General features: G+C 38.0%; 1 protein-coding gene across 1 annotated transcript in view; it reads left to right on the forward strand.

The window, feature by feature from the left end:
• The window catches only part of LOC102057332 (dynein axonemal heavy chain 5-like), a 176276-nt gene that overhangs the window by 24253 nt on the left and 124256 nt on the right, over nt 1–27767 (forward strand). The window contains exons 18-35 of the mRNA XM_055705661.1: nt 324–475; nt 6931–7138; nt 7961–8048; nt 8165–8288; nt 8405–8568; nt 9739–9831; nt 10928–11131; nt 12947–13027; nt 13111–13515; nt 13672–13790; nt 15988–16124; nt 17181–17343; nt 20734–20845; nt 21164–21292; nt 22508–22707; nt 22811–22964; nt 26032–26298; nt 26997–27212. Coding sequence (XP_055561636.1) covers nt 324–475; nt 6931–7138; nt 7961–8048; nt 8165–8288; nt 8405–8568; nt 9739–9831; nt 10928–11131; nt 12947–13027; nt 13111–13515; nt 13672–13790; nt 15988–16124; nt 17181–17343; nt 20734–20845; nt 21164–21292; nt 22508–22707; nt 22811–22964; nt 26032–26298; nt 26997–27212 — 3016 coding nt within the window. The remainder of the gene's footprint in view (nt 1–323; nt 476–6930; nt 7139–7960; nt 8049–8164; nt 8289–8404; nt 8569–9738; nt 9832–10927; nt 11132–12946; nt 13028–13110; nt 13516–13671; nt 13791–15987; nt 16125–17180; nt 17344–20733; nt 20846–21163; nt 21293–22507; nt 22708–22810; nt 22965–26031; nt 26299–26996; nt 27213–27767) is intronic.

A 27767-nucleotide genomic window follows, 5' to 3' on the forward strand; every position in this document is an offset into this window, starting at 1 on the left:
TGTTGTTTCATGCCATGTCTTGTGAGATAGGAAGAAAGGAACAAAAATTTTCAGTTTCCTGGTTTTTTTTTTTAATTGTAATTCATTCTGCTTGGAGGAAAATTTTTCTAAATTGATCACAGGCACTTTACTGGAGGTACATATTTCTCCAGTCTGGTTCTGCTGTCATGGGGGCGAAGGAGGCTTAGTTTGACCGAGGAAGAGTTCTTATTTTTAAAATGGGGTCAGAACTTGCAAATCTTATTAACGGAAGATGTGTCCAAACTTCTGTTTGTTTCAAATATCTGAATTAAGCACATTATAAATGTGATCATGTCTTTCAGACTCCAGAATCTGTTGATTGATTACAAACAATGTCTGAATGGGATTCCTGTTATACTGAAACCACTGATGAAGCCATTCATAGAACAAGTTGAGGATGCCCTTACTCCAGGCCTGATGCAGCTGTCATGGACTTCTTTGAACATCAATAAATGTATGTAGTAGGAGAAGAAATGGTGAACTGTTCATGTTGTTAGATGATACCTGCCAGGTATTTCCCTGCCAGTTTTAGGAAAAGCACTCCATCTATATGAGGGAAAAACATGCCAGGTCCTTTTCCCCTGACTATGGAATTAAGTCAGACATGAGTAAGATGAAAATGGTGTGTTTATGTTCTGCTCTAAACTGGAGATCAAGCAGGGCTGTTTGACAGCTATCTTTGAACAGCCCTTAAACAATTTGCTTTACCAGGCATATCCTATTTTCGCCTCCCTGGTGATGTCCCTTTACCACTCTTAAGTCCTCCCACATAAACAACCCACCTCTTTTTAGTCTTGTGATAAAGTGGCAGCAAAATCACTGTAGAATCACAGTTTCTTGAAATGTGTCAGAATTTCTTAATCCTACTAAATGTTATTGGTCACTGTATTGAATTGACTTGGTGAGAAGTGCAGTGAGAGAATAAATTTTGACGCTAAAAAAATGTAAAAACAGTACAATAGTTATCTCACTTTTTTCCCCCTAATTTTCTGTGGTTTTTATTTCCTTAAGAAAGAGGCTTTCTGGCTCCTCACCTCTGGAAGACAATTAGTGTTGTAAAAGGATTCTTTTTGCTTCACCCTCTGCCTTGCCTCTCAATTGAAGCATTACAAATTCAGTTCCTGAGTACAGTGAAGTCACTAAATTAGTTAATTTACAGCTGTGTAACTGAGTAAATTGTTTGTCATATTTAACTGCTATCCATACTGCTGTATTGATGGGAGAGTCTGTAGAGCCTTGACTTTGGAATTTTCTTACAAAGTTCAGTGAGTAATATTGCATCATATTATGTCTTGTGTTGCAGTTCCATTATTTAATTCCAGGCATTTTTATTTACTGAGTTTAAGCTGTTGCATCACACTATTAAAACTGTCATGCATTTTTATTTCTTCCTCCCCTATCATAATCTCTCTGATCTTTTTCCAAGTAAGTGACTATATAAAAATGGAACAGAATCACGGAATCATTTAGGTTGGAAAAGACCTTTAAGATCATTGAGTCCAACCATTAACCCAACACTGCCAAGTCCACCACAGCTCATGTCTCTGCACGCCAAATCTACACATCTTTTAAATATGTCCAGGGATGATGACTCAACCACTTACCTGGGCAGCCTCTTCCAATGCTTGACAACTCTTCCAGTGAAGAAATTTTTCCTAGTATCCAATCTAAACCTCCCCTGGTGCAACTTGAGGCCATTTCCTCTTGTCCTATTGCTTGTTATTTGGGAGAAGGTTCCGACACCCACCTGGTTACAATTTCCTTTCAGGTAGTTGTAGAGACAAGTAAGATCCCCCTGGTCTTCTCTTCTCCAGACTAAACAGCCCCAGTTCCCTCAGCTGCTCCTCATCAGACTTGTGCTCCAGACCCTTCACCAGCTTCACCGCCCTTCTCTGGACACGCTCCAGCACCTCAATGTCCTTCCTGTAGTGAGGGGCTCAAAACTGAACACAGTATTCAAGGTGGGGCCTCACCAGTGCTGAGTACAGGGGGACAATCACTTCCCTTGTCCTGCTGGCCACACTGTTTTGGATACAAGCCAGGATGCTATTGGCCACCTGGGCACACTTCTGGCTCATGTTCAGCTGGCTGTTGACCAGCACCCCCAGGTCCTTTTCCCCCAGGCAGCTTTTCAGCCACTCTGCCCCCAGCCTGTAGCATTACGTGGGGTTGCCATGACCCAGCTGCAGGACCTGGTACTTCTCTTTGTTGAACCTCACACAACTGGCCCTGGCCCATCCGTCCAGCCTGTCCAGATCCCTCTGCAGAGCCACCCTGCCCTCAAGCAGATCAACACTCCTGCCCAGCTTGGTGTCATCTGCAAACGTACTGAGGGTGCACTTGATCCCCTTATCCAGACCATCAATAAAGATATGAAACAGAGTTGGCCCCAATACTGAGCCCTGAGGAACACCACTTGTGACCAGCTGCCAACTGGATTTAAATCCATTCACCACCACTCTTTGGGCCCTGCCATCCAGCCACCTTTTTACCTAGCATAGAGTATGCCCATCCAAGCCATGAGCAGCCAGTTTCTCCAGGAGAATGCTGTGGGAAATGGTGTCAAAGGCTTTACTAAGGTCCAGGTAGACAACATCCACAGCCTTTCCCTCATCCACTAGGCAGGTCATCTTGTCATAGAAGGAGATCAGGTTCATCAAGCAGGACCTGCCTTTCATAGCCCTATGCTGGCTGGGCCTGATCATCTAGTTGTCCTGCACGTGCTGCATGGTGGTGCTCAAGGTGATCTGCTCCATAACCTTCTCTGACACCAAGGTCAGATGGACACGTTTGTACTTCCTCAGATCCTCCTTCGGGCTCTTCTTGTAGATGGGTGTCACATTTGCGAACTTCCAGAAAACTGGGACCTCCCTGGTTGGCCAGGACTGCTGATAAATGATGGAAAGTGGCTTGGTGAGTACTTCCACTGGCTCCCTCAGTACACCCCATAGACTTGTGTGTGTTTAAGTGGTGTAGCAGGTGACTGGTCATTTCCTCTTGGATTATGGGGGCTTCATTCTGCTCCCCATGTGTCTTCCAGCTCAAGGGCTGAGTGCTAGGAGAACAAATGGTCTTAATATTAAAGACAGAGACAAAGAAGGCATTAAGTACGTCATGCTTTGTCACTATGTTTCCCCCTGCATCCAATAAAGGATGGAAATTCTTCTTAGCCCTTTTGTCGCTAATGTATTTATAGAAATGTTTCAGTTGTCGTTTATAGCAGTAGCCAGGTTAAGTTCTAGTTGGGCTTTGGCCCTTTCAATTTTCTTCCTTGCATACCCTCAGGACATCCTTGTAGTCTCCTGAGTTCCCTGCCCCTTCTTCCAAAGGTCATAAACTCTCCTTTTTCACCTGAGTTCCAACCAAAGCTCTCTGTTCAGCCAGGCCAGTCTTCCCTGCTGATTCGTCTTTCAGCACATGGGGACAGCCTGCTCCTGCACCTGTAAGATTTCCTTCTTGAAGGATGCCCACCCTTCCTGGACTCCTTTGTCCTTCAGGACTGCCTCCCAAGGGACTCTGTCAACCAATCTCCTCAAGAGGCCAAAGTCTGCCCTCCAGAAGACCAAGACAACAGTTCTGCTGACCTTCCTCCTTACTTCTCCAAGAGTCAAACCACCTTTCATTTTGTGATTGCTGTAGCTAATACAGCCTCCCACCATCACGTCACACTCCAGTCCCTCCCTGCTCACAAACAGCAGGTCCAGCAGGGTGCCTTCCCTAGCTGGCTCACTGACCAGCTGTGTCAGGAAGTTATCTTCCACACGCTCCAGGAACCTCCTAGGCTGTTCCCTCTCTGCTCTCTTGTATTTCCAGCAGACATCTGGCAAGTTGAAGTCCCCCATGACAGCAAGGGCTAGTGATCTTGAGACTTCTCCCATTTTCTTGTAGAATATTTCATCTGCCTCTTTATCCTGATTGAGTGGTCAGTAACAGACTCCCACCATGATATCTGCCTTGTTGGCCTTCCCCCTGATTCTTACCCATAAACACTCAACCCTATGGTCATCACCATCAAGCTCTAGGCAGTCAAAACACTTGGTAACATACAAGGCTACCCCACTGTTTCTCTTTCCTTGCTTATCCCTTCTAAAGAGTTTATAGCCATCCATTGCAGCACTTTAGTTGTGTGAGGCATACCACCATGCTTCCATGATGGCAACTATGCCATAGTTTTCTTGCTGCACGATGGCTACCAGCTCCTCCTGTTGTCCATGCAGCGTGCATTGGTGTAGATGCACTTCAGTTGGGCATTTTGAGGCGTGAAGCCCGAATTCCTATATGACCATTTTCAGGTGCTTCTGTGATTTCCAACACATCGATAACCCTTGCATCTTTGCTGCTGCATGGATCTCCATCCCCTACCTCCACTGAGACAGCAGATGGAAGGACCTCACTAGCACACCATCCGGCAGACACTGGTGTGCTGCCCCCAGCGTTATCTTTAGTGAGCCTGGATCCCTTTCCCCCTTCACATCTAGTTTAAAGCTCTTTCAATGAGCCCTGCTAACTCCTGTGCAAAGATCCTTTTCCCCCTTTCAGACAGATGTACCCCATCTGTTGCCAGCAGGCCTGCTGCTGTGTAAGTCAACCCATGAACAAAAAAAAAATGGAATTATTCTGGTGACACCAGGCTTGGAGCCAGGTATTGATGTGGTGGCTATTCTTGTTTCTTCCCTCATCATTCCCTGCTACTGGCAGGATAGAGGAGAATACTGCTTGTGCTCCTGATCCCTTAACCAGTCATGCCAAGGCCCTGAAGTCTTTCTTGATTGCCCTTGGACTTCTTGTTGCAGGTTCATCACTGCCTACTGGAAAAATCAATAATGGATTATATGGAGGTGGACTGACCTCTCTTTAGGTAGATAATTACAGCCTGACTGCTACAAGAATGTGAGACGAGAACAGACATGGGATGCTTTAATAATCTCTTATCTATAGAAAAATCTTCATAACTTATGCTGAACATCCTCAAAGTGACATGTCTAAATCCAAGGTTGAAATTAGTAAGAGGTATATAGTATTTGGAGATTTCTGCCCAAATCCTGTTTTTTTCTAAGAAAACTTTTTTTATAATCACCAATTATGCATCGATCTTTTTCCACACAACAGTAAGATACAGTCTTATCCCTATCAAATACGGCATAACATTGATTAACTGTTATAAAAGCATTATTGGAATGGACATTCATAAAATCATCAGCAAGACTTTTATGTTGCAGTTCCATGAGAAAACAATAGCTCATGCTTGTAAATCAGTTTTCAGTTGAGGTAGACTGACATTAGGCTTTCACTTTTCTTCAAAATAAAAACCAGCAAGATAAACAAGAACAGATGAAGCCTAAATATGAATGTGAAATGGGGCATGGGTTTTACAGCTGTTCATGTGTGACCCTCTCATGTGCACTGGTGCACAGGGCTCTGACTGGTGCTTAAGGCAGGACTGGTCAACTTTTAGCTGAACTTGACCTTTGCCTGACCAGAGCACAAAAATCCAATGGCAAGTGTTTTTTTATCTTTGTTTTATAGCTCTAAAATGAATTGTGTTTGCTTTGCATTGTTTAGTATCACATCATAAGGAAGGTCTTTACAATGTCATTTATTTATTTATCCATTTAGATACTCTCTGCGCTTCATTAATTATCTGAGTAACTATAATGCAGGTTTTAATGGTTCTTTGGATCAACATTTGCTTTGGTGGCACCTGGCCATTTTTGTCAAGATAGAGGTTATGCAGCACGAGTATCTGGGCTACCTCCTGTTTCCTGCTGCTGTAACTGAATTGGAATCACCCATAGAAAGGAGTACTTTTCTTGAGTGTTATGCATCATATCTTTTTGAAGATGTGCAATGTTTAACATGCCCAGAATGTTGGGCACTTAGAAATTAGCCATTGATTCAGCGTACACAAAATAACTCTGACCTGCCAGCCATGTGCTGAACTCGCTGTGCATGAACTTAATGTCTTAAGTGCCTTATTTCCTCTAATATGTAGAGGTATGGGGGCCCATGGTTGCCTTCTAGACTGGAACTCAGGAGACAAGATGAAAAAATGGATTTATGACTACCTAATTTATACATTACAAAAAAAAAAAAAGCTAAGAAATTGGTCAGATTCTTTGTCTGTTTTAGTCAACAAAAAATACAAGCTCCATCACTCATTTCCTAATAGGAATAAATTATGTTTTCCACTTAAAGCATCAGCAGTTGGACACCACTGTCACACTGCCATGTCATAGTAATTTCTTTCTACATACAGTAGGAAGGATTATTGGTGATTCAAATGATACTATCTGGTAATAAATACAAAGACAAAGGGTGTCAGGTGACATATTTCTTTCTTTTTTGCAATGAAAAGTATGAAAGACATGGAAAGAATTTATCCAGTTTATTCAGAAACAGTTGTTTTTACCTTTAGTTTAATCAACCGATCTGTTAAAGCACTCAGTTTATCTCTTTCCAAAGTAAGTTAGACCATACACATGAAAGAAGAAATCTAGTGATTTAACCAGTGTGTAATCTTGACTGGGGGAAATTTAGCCATTGAATTTATAAGTTAATTACAATTATAAAAGTACTGGATTTCACTGTGTATGTATGTAAATTAGTGTTTGGACAGTTGTATGCTTCCTATTTTCCATTGTATTTTGTTGATCCTTTTCATTACAATGTTCTTTAATACAGAAAAGGTATTTTAAAAGCTATTGTATTGTTTATTATAAAATGGTTTCATTTAAAGATTCCAAAGTAGCAAGTCCATCATGTTTCTGTTTCAGGCTTTAATTGCATATTTAATTGATATTAAATCCTCATTTTCTTTTAATACCAAGGTGGGGGTGGGGGGAAGGGGAGATGAGATTTAAGAGGTCTGTATTTTGCATGATTTGTTTTAATTTTGTTTTTCTTGCTTAGTTATTGAGAATGTTTATAGTACCCTGAGGGAGTTGGACTACGTGGTCAAAGAAGCAGCTGATACCCTGGAATGCAGAATTGAAAGAATTCTGGAAGATATGTCGAACACTGCTCTGATAATTTTGCCAGAAGATGAACCTATAGATGTGCTTTCTTTCCTGGAACAGATAGAAAAACTTGCTGTCTCTACTGCTCACAAACTGTCTCAGTAGGTTTATTAATTGTACATATTTGAAGGCCATATTTGGGAGGGATTATTTATGTATTACTTTTTTATGCATAGAGAGTTTACTTTTAAAATATTATTGTAACACGGTACTAGTCTAAAGCAAAATGATAGTCTCAGGATGCAAGGGAGAAACTCTCAAGTATCTTGAATACAGAAGATGTAAAACTGCATCTGTAGTGTTTAACATTTCATATTTTTCTTCTTATGTCATTCTAATCAGTAGCAAGAAAAATGAAGATGGGTAAGACTTGAAATCTCATCTCCATGTTAATTGCTTGATTCTTAATGCTATCTAGCTACTCTAAGGATTCCCATTCTCGCAGCACTGCAATTTTTTTTCCTATCCTTATTTTTCAGGTTATAGAGGAATAGTAGTTCAGTTCTCCTTCAAAAAAATATTTATGCTTACTGTGCAAAATAAGATATCTTCTAATTTTTTTGGTTTTGCTTTTATTTTCCTGACGGATTTCACAGATTACCTTACTGCATCAACATCATCGTAAACCTGTTTTATTAACTATAGCTTGAAAATAACGTTTATTTTTCTTTAATTATTATGAAGTCCAGTTGAATCAGCTATTACAGAGTCTGACAAATGGGTTTCATGGTAGTCTGCATATCTTAATGTCTCACATTCTTTGTATGGCTAAACAATAGGAACAAACTGACAAGTGTAAGGGTATTTCCCTGCACATAGAATTCTTCACAGTGCAGTGGGACTTGGGGTATATGCCTGGAAAATAACAAAGGGTGTTCCTTATGTTTGATTTCCTGTGGGTGACTGTAAGGTTGTTTTTCTAGACAGAGTCAGCAAGTGGAATGCTCTGTGTATGAAATGGTAGATATTCTTAAGCACAGACTGAAAGCAGATGCTGGAAGATCTCTGGAGGTAAGACCTCTACAGTGTAAAAAGTAATCTTTTATAACCTAGTCAGATGCTTGATATTTCACTTACATGCTGGATAACATGGTTACTTTCCTAAGAATTTCTCTTTCACTGTTCAGGATTCATATGCCTGTACATATCTTGACATGAAACAGAAAACACGCTGCCAAGGATGCCTGTCCTGTAGTTGCTATAATCTGGTGGGACAGCTTTGTCAGAAGAATACTGACTCTTTGGTCAGATGTGAGTGAGTCTGTTTCAGATATGTTTAATTTTTTTACATTGCTCTCAGTTTTTTTTTCCCTCTAAGCTTATTGTGGTAAAAAATACAACCTCGCTTAAATATTATATTTATTTAGGCATGAAGATTTCTCTAGAGTCCTTAAGACATCGATTGCGTGTTGTTGACTTGAGGTATCAGACGACCAAGTTTGTAGAGACACAGAGGGTTCCCTTGTTTAAAGCTGAAATTCAACTGGCTATTCCAAATGTTGTCCTGAGGCCAAGTCTTGAAGATATTCAGGTAAGAAAATAATTGTACCTCTCAGTCATTATGGTAAAACATTTATAAATTAATTGTTTAAAAACAACATGTGCAAGTCTAATCTGGTATGAGAACTAAAAGGAAGGGGAAAAAAAATTAAAAGTCACTTGAGTCTGTGACGTTGTTGGGTGCTAAGGAAATGAAGCCACTGATCAGGTTTGTTATGCAGGCCAGCAGAAGGCCTTTTCCTAAAAGCTCAGTAACTCATGCTACTTGGAGGCAAACATTTCAAAGTGAATGCAAAAAATAAAAAAATAATGCCATTGATGCAGCCTGATTTGACTTCCTAGTCTCCTTAAACTCTTTCAGAATATAAAACAATATTATCAATTTAAAGTATCTTTCATAAATCAGCATTCTGTAGTAGTGAAATATGAAGAAAAATATTACTAGCCTAAAGCACTAAACTGTGAAAAAATTTGAACACTCATTTAAACTTACACTAATTCAGCAAAATTCTTACATGCATACTTAAAATTGGCTGTGATACCTGAAATTATTCACAAAGTATTAGTTGTTTATGGTGTTGATTTGTGGACTTTTCATTTAGCATTGTCACTGTCAAAACCTTTAATGGAATTATTTCTCAGTTTTCATTTGCAGCCTTCATGGTCTTGTCAGTAAGAAAACAGACCACAAAATGTAGTTTTAAAATGCCATAGATATAATAAGTTATACAATAATTTGTATAGCTGCCTGTATAGATTATAAACTATACCATCACATATTCAGACAAATGTTTTCAGGTATTCTAATGTGAATGTGAAAACTATATTATTGTTAATAATAAATAATTATGTTTATAATCAGTTTAACGGGAAATAGTACTATGATTAAGTTATGATCCCCAGTGACTCATGATTACTGTTCACAAGGGTCTCATGTGCTTGTTTGAAAACTACATCAACATAGGAGGACTGTGCTAAAACTTTATGGAGTACCTTTTCCCCTTAAAAAATGGATTTTGGGTGAGCCTACATCATGCTCATTAGAATATTTCCTGTAAAGACAGAAGTATAATTTTTCCATTTTCGTATCATCTGGAGGACAGTCTCCCTGCTGGTGCTTCCCGCCCCCCTCCCCCCCCCCCCCCCCCTTATTGGTCATAATCTGACTGTGTGCTCAAGATAAATGTTTTGCTGTTTTCAGAGTGCTGTAAACAAAGCTGTAAATATCGTATTATCAATAGCCAAAGATATCCCCCTGTGGAAATTTGCTTACTTTCATCATAAACAGCAGCAGGTGAGTATTTTATTTTGACTTTTTTTTTTAAATTTAGTATTTTGTTTAACATTTCTTAATCTCATAAGAATATATTCTATACCAATACAATTCTCTATACTAATTAATTTAAGATAAGAGTAATAATTCATAAACCTTATGTTTGGTGGTTTCTAATATTAAAATCAAAAGTTGCTCTAAAAAACCCTTTTATACTGCTCAAGTATGATGATGATAGTGTTGATAATGTGTGAAAACTAACATTATGCATGGGTCCTACTAGCCAAGTACAAATTATTATCAGTCTTCCCAGGCAAAACCTATAGTTTAAGTTAAACTTTCAGGCTGCATACAGCACCTATAATGCTACAGTAAATACAATATAAATCTTTTAACTGGCATTAAAATGAGCACTAAAACCTTGGGCAGGTCTGAAGTATAGATAGAAACTGAAATTTGTTGAAGTACAGAAATGCACAGTAATGGTATTCAAATGGCCTTAATTCTCTCCTGTTCTAATGAAATACAGATCTATATAGATCTGTGCTGAAAAGTGTCTCTGTAAAAATACCTTCCTATTTTGTTGATCTGACGTGAAAAACAGATCAGCTCATTTTGGTGAAAAAACCCCACTCAAGTCCTGCAAAAAAGTAATAAAAACAAACTAGGACAGTGGGTTGAATTTGGTTTCCTCAAGGAGAATTGTTTGCTTATTTCCAAGCAGCCAACCCTTCACTGCCTCCAGGATTTTTTTTTTGACTGAGAATGGGTATAGATCATAAATCTACACTAAAAGCAGGAAGACCCGAGCATTTATACAGGAGTAGGAAACAGCCCAGTTATACTTGTGTATGATGCATATTTGACAGATGTCATTCAGTGATGACTAATACAGAGCTCCACATGCTATTTTTTAAATAAAATTGGCTTTAACACTAGAATTATAGTTCTGTAAAAATCCAAGTGAAGAGCAGGGAGTCTCCTTATGGATGCTTTCTCTGTACTTCTTACCTGTTCTCAGAAGTACTTCCTGTGTGCATTATTGGGCATTCCGTAATGTAAAAAAAATATAAATAAAACTACATGACATGTTTTTTTCTTGTTTACTTTATGCCAGATTGAACAAGGTTTTGCTGTAGAGCTAGGTGATGAGAGCAAACTTAACAGGATGGTGGCACTGAAAGCTTTGGACAAGCAGATCATCGAGCATAAGGATGTAAACAAACTGGTGATCCAACTAAATACAATTATTTTATCTCTTAAAACCGAAGCACTGGATCTTCTGAACAGCTTTTCTGAATTTTCAGGCATCTGGAACAAGGTCAAATACATTTTTAATAAAATACATTGCTATATTGTGAAATCTTTTAAATAAACTGTTTTGGGTTGTGTAAGGAGACTATGTGCTCAGTAGGAAGCACTGGTTTCGTGGTAGAATCCATATACCCATAATACCTCTTTCTACTTTTGTGTTGACCAGAACTTGTAATTCTTTACCTGTTAAACCATGTAAGGAAGATAGCAGAAAACCAAAAAAGGATGTTGGAGCATAAACAAGCTTATTCTCTCATATGCTTATGCATCTTTCTCACAGCAACTTGTCTGCATAGGTTATAAAAAAGAACAAAATTTAGCATAGTATCTGAGAAATTGCAGACTACAAAACTACTCCTGAATATTAAACTGACTAGTTCTTTTTCAGCAATCACTGCTGAAAGTAGCTTTTCTATTTCTTTACAAAAATGTTAAATTAAATGTAGAAAAACTTTCCAGTATAAGGATTCCAAAGGAGAAGTGAATCTTGGCTGATGGAGTTGTCTTCGTTAGGAAGTGGGTCCAGTCACATAGATGGTAAAACTCTCAAGAGTGTTTTGGCAGGAGATATTTAATAAAATAAAACATTGTGTACGTTCTGACTAGTGAAATTCAACTCAGTGGATGGACAGCCACTGCTCTTAACCTATCAAAGGTGCTTTAGTCAGGCCAAGACGAAATAGGAGTGACCTTACCTATGTAACTGCTCACTATTTTTAACTTCCCCTTTCTAAACCAACTCATAGGTGACCATGTTCACACAGCTGACGCTTTTGTAGTTAGAGTTCAAGCTAAGACAGGGCATTTTCACCTCTTCATGGCTTTTGGCCTTCCAAATCTCAATGCTTAGTTACCTCAGTTTTTGGAGATACTGTTTGAACTAACTACATGTTGATGATGTGTCATTTCACCTAGGCAAGACACAGTGAGACTGGATGATGCAATAGCATGATAATGTTTCCTTTTTACTGAAATCTTCTAAAATAGTCAATTAATCTGCTCCTTAACCTTAAAATTCCTCAGGAGTCGGCAATGTTTCCCCCTGTCTTTATAATCTCTGTGGGACTGCTGGGAGCTGTCACTGGTAACTCATCATCGGGCAGAGAAGCTTCTTAGGGATCTCACAGTGCAGACTGTAGATGAATGTCATTGACCTGGGTGAAGATCATTTGTCTGTAATGAACTGAGAATCTAGCACATTTATTGAGCTGGTGACACTGAAGTTCTCACCTCTGCAGAGACGGGCCTACCTTATGAAAAGGAAGGATGCTCAGTGCTCTGTTGCTTTTAAACAAGCTCCAGCAAGAGAAATGCCTCCTCTTCCCCTAGACCCATCCTTCCCTGCCAAGCTGCCCTTTCTTCAAATGGCCAGGCCATTTGCAGCTAGAAACTGCAGTTAAATATACTGTGTCAGGAAGAGTGAAGATGGCGGAGTATAATTACTACCATTTAACTACCTGTTAGAGGATGTGAGCTGCTTTTGGGGGTTTGCAGACAGAAGGGGCAGTGGGAAGGAAATATTTCCAGCAAAGTTTTAGCAGCTATGTTGTAAATTTTGTAGTAATATTTAGACGGATAAAGGATATCCAGCTCTGTGTCAATTTTTGAGTTACAGATAGATTTCAAATGCTTTAAAGACTACTGTACAAAGAGTGAGAGTTAGGAAAAGCAGTTCAAGTAAAATAATTTCACTTTAATGCTTATATCTTAAGATCTTTTAGAGAAGGAACATTTGTGTGTTTTCACAGTACATCAGGTAACTGGGTCCCCTGTAGGTTATTGTAATACCAACGCTAAATAAAATAAACTTTTTTATATATAGGATCCAGAGGAAAAAGTGAGGGAATTTATAGATACTAAACCAACAGTGGCTGAATTCCAAACTCAAATCAGATACTTTTCTGTAAGTATTATATCTTTAATAAAAGTGAACTGTTCAGATAAATTGTTGTGAAATTAAAAGCTGAACTTTTGTGTTTGTCTTAGCAATTAGAAATGCAAATCAGAGAACTACCAAATCACTGTGTACTGGAATCAGTGGATATTGCGACAGAGTCATTGAAAATAGCTTTAATTCAGGAATGCCGCTCAAGACAAAGAGCATTTGGATTAGCTTTGAATAAAAAGTCTGCCACAGACATGGATGAAATTTATTCATTCATTGAAAATGTTAGCAAGAGATTAAGCAGACCTATCCATGACCTTGATGATATACGGGGAGCAATGGAAGCACTAAAGGAAATCCGAGACAATGAGATTAAAATTGACATGACAGTTGGACCTATAGAAGAATCTTATTCTGTGCTTCATAAATACAGTCTGCTCTTTCAAGATGGAAATACAGAAAGAGTTGATGGATTGGCTTATGCCTGGAAGAACCTAAACACACAGGTATCATAGCTGTATTATTTCTTGACTCATATATATAGGAAAGTTATTGTCAGCCTTTTTAATGTTGAAACACTAGAACAAAATCATCTTACTTAAACCCCTGTGCTTTTTCTCCTGCTTCTTTTATGCGTGTTTTTCATCTTTGTCTGCATATAGGCACTGCAGGTTGAGGACTTGCTGCTGAAGGTACAGCCAGACATGAAAACAGATTTACTGAGGGGTGTTCAAGAATTCCAGATTGATACTGCAAAATTTTACAAAGATTATGATGAAAAGTAGGTGATCTGTGGTGCAATACAATCATGTTTATTAGTGATTGTTCAAAAATGCTGTATCTAAAGGGCTTCCAAAAATAAACACAGCACAGCCTCAATGTATATATGACAGCTGAATGAAAAACCTGATTTCAGAATCATATCAAATGAGAGATACTTCTACTGTCATAGATTCATTTCCATAATTTCAGTGCTGGAGTTGGTGAAATTCTGAAAGAGTTAATAGACTGGGGAAAAAAAAATCAAATTCTCAATCCAAATCCAAATTTAATGGTTTTTTCAGGTTTCTAAACTCACAAAGTGCTTAAGCAGATATTTAATATTAAGTATATAAGTAGTTCCTTTGGTGTGAGTGGAGATTTCAGTTCTGGGTATTTCTAAATTCATTGAGTCTTACTCAGTCTCAGTTCTAAGTTTACTTTTTTTTTTTTTTTTTTAATTGTGGGATATTTGTGCTTCATTGGACACATCTACATTAGCAACAAAGAAGGAAAGACAGAATTTTGCTTGCTGTGGTCCATTCTGGTTCTAGGACAATACATGCACAGTGTGTGTTTTTTGGCAATGCAGTTCATGCCAGCAGCTGACCTTAGGCACTGCATACCTATAGCCTGTGAGCAGTGTGAAGCAGTTTTAAGTACAGCCTGTGCAGGATGCCTTGCTGTTATGGACTGATCTCAGTGCACACACAGAGCACACACTGCTGGAGGGCCCTGGAGAGTATATACTCTTCTCCTAGGGCAGGTGCTTTTGCGTTAGTATTACAAGCAGTGTGCTCCAAATGGTAACCAGGTACTTGGCTTCAACCTTCACTTCAATAGCAGTGAAACTTCTTGAAGGCAGTGCATTTGAACGCAACACTTCAGGACAAGGTGAATTTGTACCTAAAAGGAACCTACTAGAGCATCAAGTTGCTAGTGTGGATGCATAGTGCTGCCTGCGGTTCTGCTCTTGCAGTTGTCCAGAGGAATTAATGGAAACACACTGTGGCTGCTACCAGTTGTAGGGACCCTGAGAGCAGCCCCGCTTCTGGAGGTTCAACTGCCAGGGCTCAGGGCCAACTGAGAGCTAGTGTATCTGAGGGCTTCCCCTTTCCTTGGTGACAGAGCCTCCAAGAGCTCTGCTGGGAGGCCTCAGCAAGACTGACACCCGTTGCTGTGGGATCTGCTTTTAAGCTGAGGATTCAATGTTTGGCCCCGACGTACAGTTTGAGCTCTGTCACAGCTGTGCCTCTGCCTGGCCATGGACCCTGCTGGATCCCAATGCACAGAACCACTTCTCAGCCTGATCTCAGAACAGCCTGGTAACCACTGGACTGTGTCTCATCCCAGTTACCTTCACTAGACCTGCTCCTGACCCTGACTTGCTGACTCACCTTCCCTAAAGGTGTCTAAAGATCTAAACTCTCATTTGACCCTAACTACCATCCCCAGGCCTGACTTGCTCTCCTTGCTCAGGTACTATGGGACCAGGCCCGGGCTGCCTCTGCTGACCGTGTTACTGCTTTCATCTCCTGGTTCCATTTTCCTTGCCAAGCAGCTGCCCTACACTGCTCTCTGATGCCCATGTGCCTGTCTGTCTTTCTAGAAATAACCATGGCACAACAGAAGATGACGTCCTTACATTTCTTATCCCAAAATATTATGATGCAGCCATGAAGTGGTGCCAGGCATGAGCGCTGAGGATTACACCCAGTCCTCCAGCAGAGATGTAGTCATTAGGGCAAAATCAAGTTTTTTTCTGTTACTTTTTTGAGTGCTTAATTATGGTTCTGGTGCCAGCTGCCACAGTTTTCACTCCTGAATTATATACCTGCTCTTTTTCCCTTTTTAAGAATATAAATTAAATTAATAACTAAAATGTATTTTACAGAAGAAATGGAAAATAACAAAGACAAAACATTTCTAGAACTTTTAAACTGTTTGTAATATGTATGGTAACCTAGCTGACTTTTATAACTAGAAAATAAATTGGCCTTTCTTTCAGAAACTACTCAATGTGTAATGTTGGGATGCTGAATATACTTTGCATTTTCATTTTTCTCTTTTAGTGTCTTTTGTGAAAATTTCTAGAAAAAATGTTAGAAAATATTAAATACTGTTCAGTAAATAAGGTCGGGGTTTCATTGTGCTTCTTTGTGAAACCTGAATGGTTGCTACTTGCACTCTTGCACTGAATATTTTATTTTTTTTTACAGGGGCCCCAGTGAGGAGAATGTTCCTCCCCATGAAGCAAGTGACAGATTACAGATCTTCCAAGCCAAATTTGATGAACTGTGGAGGAAGTATATCTCTCTTTCTGGTGGGGAAGAATTATTTGGTCTTCCCGTCACAGGTAGTTTCTTAGATTATATGGATGCCTGGTCCTAGGCTATTAATTTTTTCTTATGGGTCTTGCTAAGTGCATTCAGTGCTGGATTCATTGTAGAAAATTTCCTTGCAGTAATTTATTGTTGTCTTTCCTATAAAAAGCAGCTGTATGAAACTGGCCCTCAGTCTGCACATACATAAGCATCAGGTGGAAGAATATCACACTGTTCCAGGGTATCTCAGGGTCCAGCTGCTTAGCTTTCTTGCTTTTTCTGTAGTATATCTCCTGGCTGTATTCTTCCATGTCCAAATTTGGGAAACATGTTGCCAAAGTACTCAAGTTGTCCCTGCTCCAGATACGTAATGAATTCCCTTGGGCTGTGCAAAACTGATCTGTAATATCCTTATGTCTCCAAATCAGACACAACTGCAAGTTTGGAAGACTGTGGTATCAATTAAAGTTACAGCAGAATGTATGATAAGCACTTTAATTTGTGCATGCTAAATTCAGTATATTTTCCTGTCTGAAGACATATGCAATAATCACAATATAATTAATTAGAAACCCCCAAAGATATGAGAGAAACTAATCAAAACATTTATGTTAAGCAAGTCCTTTTTAAATACTTCTCTTGTGTAATATATTCTGTATTTTTATTTTGAAAGCACACCCCCATCCTCAACCTCTGCCTCTTAAGTAAATAGTGCAAATTGAGACAGGGAAAATATTAGTTCTTGTCTAAAGCTATAGTGCGTTCCTTTGCCATTTCAGCTACTTTTTCAACATTATCTCCCTCACAGAGGTAGGTGCAGCACCTCCCTAATAAGATTCCATCTACCATTATAGAAGAATATTTACTAAAAAATCAGGAATCTAAACAATTACTGTGCATCAAAATCTGATATTCTTACATAACATAACTGGAAAAGCTTTTCTTACTAGACACTATCTGAAAGACTGCAAGTCTGATTTCATACATTTATTAAATACCAATTTTAGAAGTACAAGGATTTTAATGTTCATGAATACAGATGTACCTAATTAATATTCACAGATTTTTTATTTTAAAATTTGAAACAGAGTATCCTGAACTGCACAAAATTAAACGTGAACTTGCATTGCTTCAGAAACTTTACAGTCTTTGTAATTCCGTTACTGCTAATATCGATGGGTACAATGAAATGCTTTGGAATGATTTAAATATTGAAAAAATCAACAATGAACTTCTGGATTTTCAAAACAAGTAAGTTGTTATTTGTTGAGATGCATACAATTTTTATTTCTCAGCTGTCTGTGTTAATTAGCTTGTGAAAATTGCTCTGAGGGGCAAAAATCTGTTGGTTTATTTCAGACTTAGGCTTGAGTGATCAGCACAGCTACCCTAGCTGCAGATTTTGGTGCAATATGCAGCTAGTGTGTGACCTTAATTAGCTCAGCCTATGAGTCACTTTAGGCTTGTTGGGCTATACCAACATGGTAGGTTGTAGCTTATTTAATAAATAAGTTGCATAAACCTGTGGGCAAGGTGGTTGTAGAGTATAAATAACCTTTGGAGCTGATCTTCATATATTACCTTCTCAGTGATTTGGTTTACAGCTAATTAATTGTTACTCTGTGATGTTAGACAATTTTGAAGTTACTGTCTACTTCCACGTGTTTGTATGGATTGACATTGTTATTTCAAGAAGGGTAGGTAGACATACTAAATTCTGGGGAGTTATTTATGAGGTCTGAGAGGAATAATGTTTTCCACGTCACATGCAAAATAACAGTTAGGTGAAACCATGGTTTGCTTAAGTCAGAGGAATTTTTCTACTCTTGGTAAAGATGCACCTTTGGTTCTTCAAGAGCCATGGCTGGGTTTCCAAGACTTCCCTGACCCAGCAGGTTACTTCTCTTAGAGGGTGGGGCTCGTAGGCCAAGAGGATTTGGATTGTTTCCCCTTTGCCCGCTTTCTTTGAATTCTGATTCCTGGCACTAGAGTATAGGTACAATTGCTAGAAAAGGGAAATTTTGTTACATGCAAAAGTGGAGAGTCTATATGTAGGTCTTAAGTATTCAGTGCATCCATTCCTTTAGAGCAGTTATCTGTACCAGTCTATATTTTACTTTTAATGGGAGTTACAGAATATACATAAGAACCAAATTATATGCAAAAGTGTGAAAATAAGTGTGCAGTATTTTTATCCTATGCATATTTATTGGAAAAAAGATGTGAACTGCCTCTCTGTTTTCTTTCTTCTTCTATTATTTTTTTATAAGCATTTTCTTCACCTCTTTACACAGTGGTTCTGATTGCTTTCTCAGTGACTTCTGTCAAGACAAGTTCATACTCAATATATTAAGAGCTTTCTTTTCTGCAGAACCTCTCTTCTGGAGCAGCCAGTGTGTGTCTGCTTCACCAGTAGTTCTGATCAGCTTTTGATTTTGGCTTCTTCAATGTGACTTGAGAGAGACCTCACTTAGATTCTGGTATTATTCAAGAGATGAGATCAAATCTGTGTTTTTCTTCTCATCCAGATCTTTGCAAAGCCTAAGAAATACTACTTGTGCTCAGTTTTTGTGTCACCATTTTATCTAGATTCATTTGTGTACACACTGAAGGAGCGGGGTGGAGATTTTCTTCACTTTCTGGAAAAACTGAGTGAGCTGTCTTCTAGTCTTCTAGTCATTAATTTGAAAAAAAACCACCTCGCTTTTTAAAAATAATAATAATAAAAATGAATGTATGTGAAATATATATACACTTCTGCACTTGGACAATATAAGTCTTGATATAATTTCAGGAGAATTCTGGAATCTGCATCATCATTTTTTCTGTAGTTAATTATATTTTACAGGTTGGTAGGACTCTCTTTATGCTTCCTTCTCCCAGAACTCTGAAGGAAGCCATTGCGTGATAAGTTTTGAAAGTTATATGTTTGGTTTTTTTACTTCATGTGTGACTTTTTTTCCATCTCTCAAGTATTACGTTATATTTGGAGGAAGGTGACCACCAATAGGCAGTAAACATTTTTTCTTAATAGAAGTCTAACTCAGTACTATTCTTCCTTTGGCAAGCTTGCTAGCATTATTGCATCAAGCTGTTCTCTTTAAAGCTGGAGAAGTTTAAACAGTGTACAAGGGCTACCACAGAAATAACTAAGATGGTATGCTGTGTTATGAAAGGAGCAGGAATACTGGGAATGCAATTAACGTTTTAACATAATTGTAAAGATATGTGTAGTTCTTCACTGTAGTGTTCTTTGTGGCTACCCCTTTCAAAAATAGTAATACAATAGAAAACTTGGAATCATGAAAAGAAGAACGTACAGAAATAACTGTACGTGAAAATAAATCCATTTAAAAAGAGACAAAAAGGATAAATATTTAGAGAAAATGCATGTGTTAGAGAGTGTTATAGAAGTTTATAACAGCTAGAGAGAAGTTTCCCTTTATGTTTTACTGTGGTATAAAGAGAATGTCCAGTAAATATAAGAAGGAAATTTAAATCTGATCAATGGAGTAGTTTTTTCACATAGTGTGTAACTTATGGAACTTGCTGTTAGAAGATATTACTGAGACCAAGACAAAGAAAAAAAGGTACGTCTACAAAAAAATCAGCAACTTTCATTACCAGTCTCAGTGATTCCATTTCTAATTGCCAGTCTAAGACAAAGTTTCTAAGGACATTACTTGTCCCTCAGCATAGAAGTACCCAGGAACTGCCTCTTAAAGCCTTATCAATGGCATAAGTATAATTTTCCAGTCTGTTATGCTTTTTCCTAGTGTATTTACTACTGTCTATTGTTGGATTCAAGATGAAAGACTACAGTGATTATTGTAATGCCATGACAGTATGCATATGTTCATCTACCTCCTACCAGCAAGCAGTGAAGAATTCACACATTGTGTGACAGATCTGTCTGATTTTGATCTGTGAAAAACAGAATTTTTTTGAAGAAATTTTTCATTATCGGTTGGTTTTATGTAGCTTTTTGTTTCTGCCCTTGAGCTGTAAAAGAACTGCTGTCAGTCTTTGATCCATACCTTTGGCAGATGAAAATTAGAATGACATGTTAGAAGGAAGTGGAGCTGTGACAATTCACAGTACAAGAAGTTCTTAATTTTCAATTTTATTTCATCCTGAAATTGTACATAAAGGAAAATTTTTCTTGAAATATCTTTTGTACAAACTAGGTATAAAATGGGACTTATTCTATTGAAAGTATTTTTCCATTTGCAAGCAAGTCAGTTTTAGTTTAGATGTACTTTATTTTTCTTGAAAAATATATGTTGTTTAATCCATTTTCCCCTTTACAAAATCAGCATCTTAAAATTTTTAATAAAACAATGACACTGCAAAAGCTTAAGTTTAGACATGGATTTGCACATGAATGTACCTCCTTTAATTCAAACTGTAATAAAACCCAAACCATTCTAGTGTGATTTTTACTGCCTTTAGCAGTGTTTCATGCCTGCAGTCAGAAACAATCAGCTAGACATTATGTTGACAGCTTGCAACTGGATTTTTATTTACAGTCTATTGGACCACTGGTCCACTGGTTGAAAAATGAGAATATATTGTGCTATTAAACGGATTGTGATTATTAAGAATAACATATTTCTTCTTTTTTGTATGTGCTTTTTAAAGAATCCGTAAGTTACCAAAAGCATTGAAGGAATGGCAAGCTTTTCAAGACCTAAAAAAAAAAATTGATGACTTCAGAGAGACCTGTCCTTTGCTTGAAATGATGGCAAACAAAGTATGTTCAGCATAATAATTTGGAGATAAGATTCACTTGAAAAACTCTATTGAAGACTATGTTGCATGACTGTAAGATGCTTTCCATAATTCTCTTTTATAGACAAAAGCAGCTATATTTATGCAAAAATTTAGTTAGACTTAGTTACAGAAAGGGAAAAGACTTCATAATGTGATTAGAAGAACTACTAATGCTTTCAACAGAATGGAAATCAAGACTCTTCTATTTGTTAACAGATGCTGTGCGAAAGTATGTGAACACTCCAGTCCTAAAAATAATTTTTAACAAATCTTCCCTAATTCCTATGGACTTTTCTAGGCAGTGGTGTCACGACACTGGGAAAGAATTGCGCAAGTAACTGGGCATCACTTTGATGTTGACTCTGAAAATTTATCTTTGAAAAACATAATGGATGCCCCTTTATTAAAGTATAAAGAAGATATTGAGGTACATGTATTTTTCTGTTTGTTTTTAATGAATAACATGTGATCTGGGGCTTTTGAAATCCTGTTTCTCTAGTCAGCTCTGTAACATTTAAAAATTTGGCTTTAGCTAGAGAATTCTTTTGAATAGTGGAATTTGGTAGCTGGTATTAGCCGTGGTGGCTAGTGTATTTCCTTTTTTATTCTGGAGAAGGATTAAATGGGTAGATAGTATTACACTAATCCTTCCATAGAAGGAATTCTGTTGTTTTAAGAGCAGTGTGATTCTGTCATGCTTCTGGTTTAGGGTCTGCCTACTTATAGTTATTTTATTCCTTTTAAATGCCTTATTGGAGAGAAAAAATAGTTTATGTAAGTCTGATCCTGTAAAGTGCTAAAAATCTTTGGAACAGAGTAGAAGTGTAGGATATAGGATTATAGGAGAACAAGGTTCTCTTGTATTTCACAAGTGACTCTTCACAAGAGCACAGAAGTGAGAAGGCTTATGTAATGTGCACAAACTACAAAGCTATTACCCCCTCTGTTTTGGGGGCAGTAGTTATGTAGCAAATACATTAGCTTTATGCTCATTACCTTTTGCAAGAACAAAGTATAGCTAAAAATAAAGAAGGAAAACCCCAACAGTTTTTAACTCTAGTTCTGTTGTCACTTAGCTAAATCTGTGGTCCCTCCAGAGTAGTGACCTGATTTGTCTTGTTTCTCAAAGAACACTTCTAAGATGAAAAAATGATATAAAATCTGTGCTGAACCAAATTTCCAGACGAGAATTTAAGCCATGTGAAAGGTTCAGTTACAGCCTTACAGTCAAGGAAAGACTTTAAATCTGTGATGCATTCCGATATACTCCTGGACAGATTGGGTCCAATCTGAGTAGCTGCTCGTTTTCTCTCTGATGCAGTAACCGATTTTATGGCAGTCCTGTCTTCACTGTCTTCAAGAAGTAGCAGACAGTGATGTTGTCCATGTACACTGTATTCTTGGACTGTTTGTTGGTTTTTATTGGTAATGTATATTTTCCTTAAACCCCTCAGTGTGTATATTTGACTTCAAATTTTAATACATACAGAAAGGCAAATTTTGCCTGCAGATTCAGTCAGTGAATTTTTGTAAATGTAAGGTGCCAGTACTACTGAAGATGGAGTATAGCCCATAAAATGTTCCAGTTACAAGTAGTACTGTAATATCTAGTTTCCTAATTTACTAGTTTAATTTTACACAGGATATCTGCATCGGTGCTATTAAAGAAAAGGATATTGAAGCAAAATTGAAGCATGTCATTAGTGAATGGAGCACTCATGCTTTCAGTTTTGGCCAGTTCAAAACTCGAGGAGAACTCCTTCTGAAAGGTTCAGATATAATGGAGAAAATAGCTTTGGTGGAAGACAGCCTCGTGATATTGGGGTCGCTCATGAGCAACAGGTACAAAACGTAATAAATGCTCATATTTTACAAATATGATCAAACTCAAAAGTAAACAATTGTCATCTCAGGTTCTTTTTTCCTTTAACTCATATTCTTACAGGTATAACGCACCGTTTAAGTCCACTATACAACAGTGGGTTCAGAAGTTGACCAATACTGCAGAAATAATTGAAAACTGGATTACTGTACAAAACCTCTGGATTTACCTTGAAGCTGTGTTTGTTGGTGGAGACATTGCAAAACAACTTCCTCAGGTATGTTGATTTATGATTTCTGAAAAGCTCATCATGGCTTGGCAATGTGTAGCTGCAGCCCAGAAAGTCAACCAAATCCTGGGCTGCATTGGCCAGCAAGCTGAAGGAGGTGATTCTCCCCCTCTACTCAGCTCTAGTGAGACTCCACCTGGAGTAGTGAGTCCAGCTCTGGGGGCCCCAGCATAAGGAGGACATCAGTCTGTTGGAGTGAGTCCAGAGGAGGGCCACGAGGATGATCAGAGGGCTGGAGCACCTCTCTCATGTGAAAACAGGCTGAGAGAGTTGGGGTTGTTCAGCCTGGAGAAGAGGAGGCTCTGGGCAGACCTTACAGCAGCCTTCTAGTACCTAAAGGGGATCTACAAGAAAGCTGGAGAGGGACTTTTTACAAGGACATGTAGTGATAGGACAAGGAGGAATGGTTTTAAGCTGAAAGAGGGTGGACTTGTATTAGATATTAGGAAGAAATTCTTTACAGTGAGGGTGGTGAGACACTGGCACAGGTTGCATGGAGAAGTTGTGGATGCCTTGTTCCTGGGAGTGTTCAAGGCCAGGCTGGATGGGGCTTTGAGCAGCCTGGTCTAGTGGAAGGTGTCCCTACCTGTGGCACAGGTTTGGAACTAGATGATCTTCTAGGTCCCTTCCAACCCAAACCATTCTATAATTCAGTAACAATATGTTAATGGCATTATGTTGTACCAAGAGCCACAGCACAGACTTTACATACCAATGCATATAATGCACATGAGTTTTGTGGTCTATGCATAGGCAGTTCAGAAGAAGCTTTGCCAAACTGAGGTCTGTCTGGTTGAACTGCTTAGAACTTTGTCAAACCTACAGGAACATGATTGTAATTCAGACTCAAATATTCCTGTCAGCTTGCAACATTACTAAATCAGATGATAGTAAAGGGCTTAGGACTACTTAATGGTACAAAACCTATATATAAATTTTTCTCTATATACAAACATTCCATTCGCCCTGTGTGCACGTGTTTATAGGCTTTAAATTATTTAATAATAGAATGACAGATTTTCTGTATGAATTCTGTACTTGCTAGGACTTGGTATAATGAAGTCCCACAGAGAGATGTTGCAAGATGTGTGTTAATGTGTGCTAACATTATAACACATAATGTGTGCATGTGTGCTAATCTGTATGAAATACTGCAACATCTTCAGAAGGTAGTTATGACCTTCCGTGATAGCAGCTTCAAAAGAGTTAAGGAACGATCTGACTTCCTGCAGGAGAGAAATATCAGAATAAGTCATCCTTTCTGTTGTGTGTCCTAATGAGAGGCTTTCATATAGTTCACACAACAGTTTAGAGCACTGGATCAACCAACGCTGTAACTTAATGAAACCATGATTATTGGGAAATTATTAAATATTTCTTTATTCAGACCACACCTTTTATAATTAAAGGCTTACAATTTCCAAATCTAACATTAATTTTTCTAAGTACAAAGTACAGCTTTCTTAACTGTTGTTTAAGATAACTACTTTTTTTTTTAGTTTGTGAGGTATGTTTATATTGTTAATGCTTATCAGAGAATCAATAAGTAGTTTTTGCAGATGAACAAATGCTGCAGCACAGCTGAGGCACCTGAGAATTGCTAAAGCTACTTTTTGCAAGGGTGATACATGAACCAGTATTCTGGAAAAAAGCAAATGTGGTAACTATTTTCAAAGGAGGAGAAGTAACAGCTTTGTGAAGGAGTTAATGATAGATGAGTGGGCTTAATTGCAGTTCTTGGATAAATACTGCAACAAGTAACTGTCTGTGAGCATCTGGAAGTTAAGAAGGAGATGAGTAACAGTCAGTGTGAATTTGTTTCAAAACCTGTCAAACAAATCTAATTTATTTTTAGGGTAGGCAACAAGCACTGTGGATAGAGCAAAAACAGTAGATGCTATACATCTGGATAGGCTTTTGACAGTCTCTCATAATACTATCAGAAAATGAGTTTTAGATTGCTGGTGTGTGAAATGCAAGTGGAAAAGTGGAATGCGTAAACAGCAATAACCAATAATTAGAATATTGTACCTTTGGTTTTGGCCAAAGAAACACATAGAGAAATTTGAGAGAGTAGAGAAGAGGGTGATAAGAGTGAGGAACTATCCAGGAAAGATGAACTACAAGAAAAAATTAAACAAACTCAGCTTGTTTGGTCTGAAGGACAGGAAACACTGAAGAGAAGGCATGATAATTTTTTTTTAAAAATAAGGGTTGCTCTCAACAGAAAGAAAACAATGTGTTCTCTGTATCTATGATTATGATGAGAAATAATAGGTATACACAGAAGACAGATGAAGCTTAGATATTAAAACAGAGTCACTGGTAGCAAAGATGGCCCAGAGAGACTTCTGAATCTTCAGCACTGAGCATCTTTAAATACAAGACAGACAGATGTTTTTCAAGTGTGGCATAGGTATGATCCTGTCTTGTGACAGCCAAATGTCTTTGGATGGTCTTTTGAGATCTCCTCTAGCTCTCAGATAATTTACGATCCCATTAACATTTCATTTGTTGTAGATGAAGAAAGAATTTTTAAAGTCAGTATACCCACTGTATAAAAACATTTGTTCTCTAGCTCACAGTATTTGAGGATTTGTCTCCCTTCACTTACAGTATCTTACAAGTGTGGCAGCTTCAGATTGTTTATACTGGTTTTGTTTGTCAAATATTACTACTAACAACTTACTCCTCATAACCTGTGTGGGGCAGCTGTTACATGATGTTGTGTATTGCTATTAGGAAGACTATAATTTCTGAGAAGGCTGCTGTTTGTGTTTTCCAGTGTGTGTTGGAATCCTTTCATATAGACCATTTTGGTGCCCAAGATGAAGTAAAAGACATTTCCAGAGATACCGCATTGCACTCTTTCTCTTGCAGTTTGAATTGTAGTTGTTATAAGCACTGATCATTGTAAGCATGCTTATAAATATTCATACATTAGTCCTGCAAAGAAGACTTGAACAGCAAGGGAAAAACTTGTCTCACGGAATTCCTTAATTTTTAGAATCTGACAAACATGAGGAAGAGCTAATGCATTTATAATGTATTCCAGGAAGCCAGAAGATTTCAGAACATTGATAAATCATGGCAGAGAATTATGCAGAGAGCCCATGAAACATCGAATGTTGTGCAGTGCTGTGTTGGAGATGAGACTTTGGCACAGCTATTACCACATTTGCTGGAACAATTGGAAATCTGTCAGAAATCGCTGACAGGGTATTTGGAAAAAAAACGGTTAATATTTCCAAGATTTTTTTTTGTGTCTGATCCTGCTCTTCTGGAAATTCTTGGTCAAGCATCTGATTCCCACACTATTCAGGTACAAGTAATACGGCAATAATGTTCTTATGGTCAGTAAGTGAGGACCAAAAAGGATTTTGTTATTTAGTGGAGAGAATTTCTTTCACTTTTGGAATGATTTATAGATTCTTCTAACACTGGATTTAAAGGCAAAGTAAGAATGCCATACCAGATCAGCTTATGGACCTTTTTTTTCTGATTCTATTGTAGGCACATTTATTAAGTTTGTTTGACAATGTTAACCGAGTAGGATTTCATGAAAAAAACTACGACCAGATTTTATTGTTTGAATCTCAAGAAGGAGAACAGGTCAATATTATTGAACCAGTTTTAGCTCAGGTAATGAAAGTATATTGCAGTTTTTCATTACTTGATATAAAGTAGATTTACGTTTTCATGACCAACAGTATTGCATCATGCTATTATTTGACTACCTGAATGAAAACCTTCCAATGTGAACAAGAGCAAAGGCCAGAGAGGACAGGACGTTTGTGTCATTCTGTAACAATTACTTTACCTGTTTTTTCAGCAGTACTTATGTGAAGTACATATATCTCTAGAAAGGCAGTGGAGCAGAAGGAAGAGAGGAATCTTTTAAAGATTAGAGAGTAATGGATATGGGAATCAAAGGACTGGGGAAAAAGTCACACAGGGCTTTTTCTACTTGTGAATTATTCATAAACTAATTCTTTAAAAGTACTTTCTTGTTTATTTCAGGGCAATGTGGAATTCTGGTTAGGTCAGCTGCTGAATGGGATTAGGAAAACAATCCACACCATCATTAGACAGGCATCAATGGCCATTAGCGATTCAGCATTTAAGCTGTATGACTTTCAGGCAATGTTTCCTGCACAAATAGGACTTCTGGGAATTCAAATGATCTGGACCAGAGATGCAGAGAATGCACTGAACAGTGCCAAAACAGACAAAAAGGTATTATTTAATGAATCTTTGGGGATTAATTGGAAGCATTGTTTGGAACAGTGCGTATTGTGAAAAGTTAAAAGCAATGTGTAGAAAAAAGCACAAAATACTAGGTAAGTAACCAGAACAACAAATAAACTAACAGAAAAGCAGAATGATAAAAAATGTGTTAAGAAGTCACACCTCCTCATCATCTAATTCTAAAGCACATCAGCATGTTCTTTAGAATTGTTCCTGATCCTGTGGTTTTCTCTATAGTTCTGTCAACACGGTTATTTTGGGAAGGGACATTTTCTCAGTTTGGGAATATATGGAATCTTATCCTATGACTTTTCCAAAATCAAATTTGGAAAGAAATAAGAGCTCCCAAAATTTGGGGAAATAACTGTGCTTCATGGGCATTGGTCAGCTCTAACAATGTATTAGATTCTTCAGTCGATGAGCTCTTCTTTAGGGAAGGAAAAGAATAGAAGCTATTTAGGAGGTGCTGGTTTAGTCTCACACATGTAGAGAAGATACTGTTAACACCAAGGTGTTATTACTAACACTGAATCTGTGAAGGAG

Source organism: Falco cherrug, chromosome 3, assembly GCF_023634085.1.
Source record: "Falco cherrug isolate bFalChe1 chromosome 3, bFalChe1.pri, whole genome shotgun sequence".
Classification (NCBI taxonomy): Eukaryota; Metazoa; Chordata; class Aves; order Falconiformes; family Falconidae; genus Falco; species Falco cherrug.